Source organism: Sesamum indicum, linkage group LG6 (genome assembly GCF_026168435.1).
Source record: "Sesamum indicum cultivar Baizhima isolate 11 linkage group LG6, ASM2616843v1, whole genome shotgun sequence".
Classification (NCBI taxonomy): domain Eukaryota; kingdom Viridiplantae; phylum Streptophyta; class Magnoliopsida; order Lamiales; family Pedaliaceae; genus Sesamum; species Sesamum indicum.
Genome location: NC_142662.1, coordinates 16,655,303 through 16,661,750, shown reverse-complemented (window position 1 = coordinate 16,661,750; position 6,448 = coordinate 16,655,303). Strand labels below are relative to the sequence as shown.

General features: G+C 33.9%; 1 protein-coding gene across 1 annotated transcript; it reads left to right on the top strand.

Moving 5' to 3' along the window:
* The first annotated feature begins 526 nt into the window (after window positions 1-526).
* On the top strand, window positions 527-3,988 carry LOC105164353 (myb-like transcription factor family protein). Its single transcript, XM_011082985.3, has 3 exons — window positions 527-1,214; window positions 2,521-2,729; window positions 3,109-3,988. The coding sequence occupies exons 1-3, from the start codon at window positions 899-901 to the stop codon at window positions 3,610-3,612; spliced, it is 1,029 nt and encodes a 342-aa protein (XP_011081287.1). The 5' UTR covers window positions 527-898; the 3' UTR covers window positions 3,613-3,988.
* Window positions 3,989-6,448: the final 2,460 nt, after the last annotated feature.

Here is a 6,448-nt window from a genome sequence, read left to right as displayed (position 1 = left end):
AGCAAATGGGTTTAATGCAAATTACCTCATATGATATTATAAATGAGCAGATTACTCATTTGTGAAGAAAAAATAGCATTTTAACCTTCTGTGCTTTTTAAAATAAGTAATTGACCTCCCTGCTCAAGAAAATAAATTACTTCATTTTAAAAATCACGAAAAGATAAATTATTGTATTTTAAAAAATAAATTATTTTTTATAAAAAATAATTTGCTCATTTACAATATCGCTGAAAATGTTGCTTACATTTTTCCCTCAAGAAAATTAGTACACAAAATAGTTGGAATAAAAATGAGAAGATATTGGAGTTTGACAAAAATAATTAGGAACGTGAATGAAAGCAAGAATCAATTATCTTATCCCATACATCACAATACCGTATATATGTATATGTATATGTATATGTATGTATATCCATAAGAATAGGCGAATGTGTAAAATAAAGCACATAGGCCGACAGCAGAGGCCACATTTACTTATGTTAGCTAATTTTATCTCCTCGGCCTTTGCTTCCACACCTACATTTATTCATTTGTACACACAACAAACCTCACCCATATATTATTACACACACACACACCCCTCTCCCACACAATTTTCTTCTCCTTTCATTCCCGAGTCTTCCTCCTCTCTCTCTCTCTCTCTCTCTCTCTCTCTCACAGTCACGTTTCTCTTCAAGAGACTCTCTCTCTATATCTATATCAGTATCCACACACAGTGGCTTTGGTTTAGGAAAAACGATTCAAGAAAACAGAGGCACCCATCAAACCAAGAAACAAATCGCATGGTCGGACGGATCTTGTCAAAGAATCCGATTCACATCAATCGGACCATTTCGTTGTGGTTTCCTGCTTAATCTCCACTCGTTTTGGTTGATTATTTTAGTTTCTTGGGGCAATGACGAGGAGGTGCTCGCATTGCAGCCATAACGGGCATAATTCTCGGACGTGCCCGAATCGAGGGGTGAAGCTATTTGGGGTCAGATTGACTGATGGGTCGATCCGGAAGAGTGCTAGTATGGGTAACTTGACCCACTATATGGGGGGTGGTGGTGGTGGTAGTGGAAGCGGGAGTGCGACCCCTCAAAATGGTGTAACTCACGACTCCCCCGCCGACACCCCGGACCACCCCTCTGCTGGCTCAGGCGGCGCCGACGGTTACGCATCTGAGGACTTTGTTGCCGGGTCCTCCTCAAGCCGTGAGAGGAAGAAAGGTTTTTTTTTCCCCCCAAATTTATTTATTTACTATTTTTACTTGAACCGAGTTTTTCTTTACTTTCTTTTTTTTTTGTGTTATTCTGTTGTTATTCGCGTGTGTTGTTGAGATTTTAATTTATGTTGTATTGCATGTGGTGTGTTACTCGACTAACTTCTTATGGTTTAATTGAAATTTGGATCTGATAAATTTGTGGGGTTTTGATAATTTGGAGAAATTGAATCAGAAATTAAAAAAGGAAAAAAAAAAAGAAGCAGAAGAAAAAGAAATGGTTTCTGATTGATCATTTGCATCTTCCATAAAGCTTGTGCTTTTATTTGAATTACTAGAGAATTATATAAGGTTTATTTGTGTATAACTTCCTAAGGATTGATTTTATGCCCCCCAACCCCCACAAGAGAAAGGGAGAGTAGAAAATAATGGTTTGTGTTTATTTGCTCGGAGTAAGTTTATGTTTTATGTGATTTCTGTATGAAATTTTTATAATGGTTATTTGCATTGTATGTAACTTCCTAAAGATATGATTGTATAGCCATAGTTTATGTGTGTATACAGTGTGATATATGTAGTTGGTGCTCAATTTTTAAGGTTCGTTGGTTGTTTGGTTTTGTTTATTTAATTGGCAATCAGGTGAAGAACTGATTCTGTGATCTAGGTGATTATTTCTTCTGTTACCCTGTTGCTTTTCCCTGCATTTAAGGAGTTTAGGTGTGCTTTGATGTTTTCACATTTCCATTATATGCTGTTGGATTACTTTTAAACTGGACACAAACTCGAAACAATGGGACTGGTGTTAGCGCTTTCGGCGTCCAGATACATGGATGGAATTTGATAGGCCCAGTTTTTATGTTTTAGTACTCAAGTGTGCAGTCACAGGATTTCTTTTCGTATTGAGAATGAATGAGAAAATACGTATGAGTTTGCTACATTATTATGGTTTTGATTTGATTAAGTGACTGGGAAGTGGAAGAAAGAGGGAAAAACATTGTAGTTAACTGTGAACTTGCAAGCTAAAATCTTAATATTCATAACTAAGTTAGATAGGAAAACAAGTGAAAATAATCATGAATTTGTGATATATGATGATGTGGCCTAGCAAAGAATCCTTTTCTTGTAGGATGGGTGGTGTTAGAATTCTACAGTGGGACTGGAATATGCTACCTGCTGGGTGTTTTTTCTCACATTTGATGGATTACCTTGTTAGGTTTTAGCATTATTCTGAACATTGGTGCTGCTTCCATTTATCACTTCTGCAACTGCTTTGTATATTTTGTGTTTGAAATGGTCTTTACTTTTATTTCCAGGTGTTCCATGGACAGAAGAGGAACATAGGATGTTTCTGCTTGGCTTGCAAAAGCTAGGTAAAGGTGACTGGCGCGGCATTGCACGGAACTTTGTGATCTCCAGAACACCTACTCAGGTTGCTAGCCATGCACAAAAGTACTTCATACGGCAAAGTAATGTGTCAAGGAGGAAAAGACGTTCAAGCCTTTTTGATATTGTTGCTGATGACGTAAGTAATTTGATTGTTAGCTTTTGATGTACTTGGGGGACATTTACATATAAAACTTCTGTGGATATGTGAGATAGATAACTTTACTTCTCCACCATGGCTGAAAAGGTTATTAGTAAGTTGGCTGCATCGATCACTGGAAAATATATGATGATAGACCATCAGTGCTAACATTAAATGTGCTTCAAATACACTATGACATGTTTTGTGGGGGTTGTGGTTATGCAATTTCGATTTAATTATACATTTGATCATTTTAAGTAAGCTGAAGTACAAAATGAAGCTAAACCAATTATAACATTGGTCACAACAAATGTCTTGTTTTTAGACACTAAAGTACGCATACACTTTTTAATTTTCTGTTTTGCATTTTCTGTAGTCAGTCGATACTCCAGTGGTGTCAAGAGAATTTTTCCCGGTGAACCCTTCACAAGCTGAGACACAAAGCAGCACCCCTGTGCCACCTCCAGCTGTGGATGAAGAATGTGAATCTATGGAATCTGCAACCTCCAATGATGGCGAGAACATGCTTCCCAAGCCAGAGGGCTCACAATATACTTACCCGGTTGTCTATCCTGCTTATGTTGCTCCATTCTTCACATTGCCCATCCCATTTTGGCCAGGATATAAAACAGAACCTGTTAAAGAGGAAACACACGAAGTGGTGAAGCCAACGGCTGTGCATTCAAAGAGCCCAATTAATGTGGATGAGCTCGTTGGCATGTCGAAACTAAGCTTAGGGGAATCTCTTGCTGATGCTGGGCCGTCAACCCTCTCACTTAAACTTGTTGAAGGCTCTACAAGGCCATCTGCTTTTCATGCTAATCCAGCTTCTGGCAGTTCAGGCATGAACTCTAGTCATGATCCAATTCATGCTGTCTAGCAAATAAGAAAATTTTATTATGGTCTGGGATCCCTCGGTGCCGTTGAGCTCTGGAGATTCTCTTGTTAATAGAAGATAGCATTTAGAGTGGTTTCAGTAAGTTATAATTCTATTTGTTAGGTTGTCATAAATAATTTCAGTTTGTGTTTAGCGGGAGGAAGGAGGGGAGAGGGGGGGGGGGGGGGTCCAGAATTAACTCAAAACATCAGCATCTTACATCGTAGGCACCAGAAACTCGTTTCTCAGATTGTTGGATCTTTCACAGCTTCTGCGTCGGTTGAACGGCTATTTGCTAAGCTTGAATTTTTCCTTGTGAAGCTATCTAAATGGATACTCGTTTTATGTCCGATATAGTTGATCAAGTTCTGGTGGTGTATATAGTTCTTTGTTCTCTAGCATTTCTGATAGTTAAAATTAAGCGCATCCAAAAGCATCCAGTTTGTGTTAGAATTGCGTTATAGCTTTCTGTTTCCACAGGAAATCATGATAGAGTTGTTTACCCGTGATGGCGATAAGAGTCTAAGTCAGTTGCTTTTTTTCCTTAGAACATAATCTTTTCCCCCAGAAATTTTGTACATGGACTTGACAAAGTTATTATCTGTTGCCACTCTAAACATATACCTTTCCCCAAATTAATTTCTTAGGGATATACACACTCTTTTTCCCTTAGATTTAGTATAATTATACGATAATTCTCCATAATTTGAGAAATTATATTTAACACTTCTAAAGTTTGTTTTAGTTTAACAAATAAGTTTATTCATCAAATTTTCTAGCATTAGCAAAAATCGGGAAAACAAAATATATTTGTTTTCAATTGATTTATTACTGATCTATTACAGGTCAGATATATTTTTTACGATCGGATTACTTTCGTACCTCTTCATGTATTAATGCGTGTAAGGAGATAAATCTTCATTGTCGTAAGGGTAAATTAGTAAAAATTATTTGACCTGCAATAAGTTAATAATAATCAAAGTAGATATTAATTTTCATTCAATTCTTTTATTAATATAAACAAATTAAGTGAATTTTGACTACAGGTGAGACTTATTTGTTAATATTTCAGAGGTGCAGTATATAATTCCTAAATCACATGAAGTTTACATGTAATTATATCTGATGGAGGAGAAACAAATCGCGTTATGAAATGAAATATTGTTTCAACAAGGAAAAGATGATATCGCTTCAAAAGAAAAGTTCGAAGTCAAACTTACCAAACCGTTGTAACTTCGTAATTACAGAAATACCCTTAGTCAATAAATTCTAACCATGTAAGAGGGGTAGGTAACGGCCTAAACTGTATTTTGTCTCCACTTATCCTAAATAACGTATTTTTTGTTGTAGTATAAATATCCATCTTCATTCAAGAAGGGAATTTTTTAGAACTCTCGTGTGAAGCGTGTGAATCGCGCCTTTATAATACAAATCTAATCGATCTCACTTTTTTACGACGTCAGTATCAAACCTCATGTAAAAAAAAAAAAAAAAAAAAAGCATAAATATCCCTATTTGTTATCCCTAAAGTAAGATTTCCAACTTTTTTGCTTTTTCCCTCAAGTGGGTAAATATTTTAACCAATGCTTTAGGCTTTACTCATTCACTCACATCTCACCTTTCAGTTTGTAAACTTATCTTACTTTTCATCTGCAAATCATAAACAATCTAATCCTACTCAATAGTCTAAAACATATAATGGAACCATTTAAATCCAAATGGAATTAATTTATTAATGTACTTAGTATCCAATTTATGACTTAAGTGTTACTTTGGTATCTCAATAATTTCAAATAACTTAGTTGGTAATCACTATTATTATTTTGGTACTCAATTAATGTTTTTCGTTCAATTTTTTCTATTATCTTTTTATGTAGTAGTTATTTTACCCCTTTATAGTAAAATAATAAATATATCGAAGGAAATTGCATAAATTCTAATTAATATATTTTATTTTTATTGAACCATTTGACTTTTATTTTTATATTTGATGATAATATTTCCATTATTTTGTTAATTTGACTAATTTTGTTTATCAAAATTTATAAGATAACTAATTACTTAATAATTAGTTATATGAAATGCCAAATTCGAAATGTATTTCAACCCAGGTAAATTCAATTTGCATTTTAATTTTTGAAAATATGTAATTTAAAATTTAAACCTTTTAATCTAAATTTAAGTTTGTAAAATTGAATTTTAATATATGGATTGAATGCAAACATTTACCTTTTATGATGAATAAAAAATTATGTCCTACATTATTAGTATATCCATAAAACAAAACCATTACTTTAAGTGTATCCCTTGAGTGAACTTCACTATTAAATTAAGTTCTTAAATAATGAGTTCCAAGTAATGTTGACATAAAGAACGTAAAAAGATACCAAAATGATAAAAAATATAATAATTTTGATAATCAAATGTAAAAATGAATGTAAAATGGCTAAAATAAGCAAAAAAAAAAAAATTATCAATAAACTCAGTACTGAATAAATTTTATTCATTTTTGTTATCATCGTCATAAAGAATGTACTGTATTTCTTTTTTGAATAAATGTAAATATCGTAGGATACTAGTTAGGTTGCATGCTTTAATACTCTATAGTAAAAACTATTTTTTTTTTTTCATTTCGCATCACTAAACTTGATATTTTTAAGGTAAAGTTGCAATTTACCTATCCATGCTGTAAAAAATAGACAAATAATCCTCTTGGTAAAAAAATAAAACACCAATTTACCTCTCCCAACTTTTAAAAAATGTGCAAAATACCCCCTTCATGCGAGTGATGTATTGTATGCCCGATTCTCTCTCTCTCTCTCTCTCTCTCTCTCTCTCT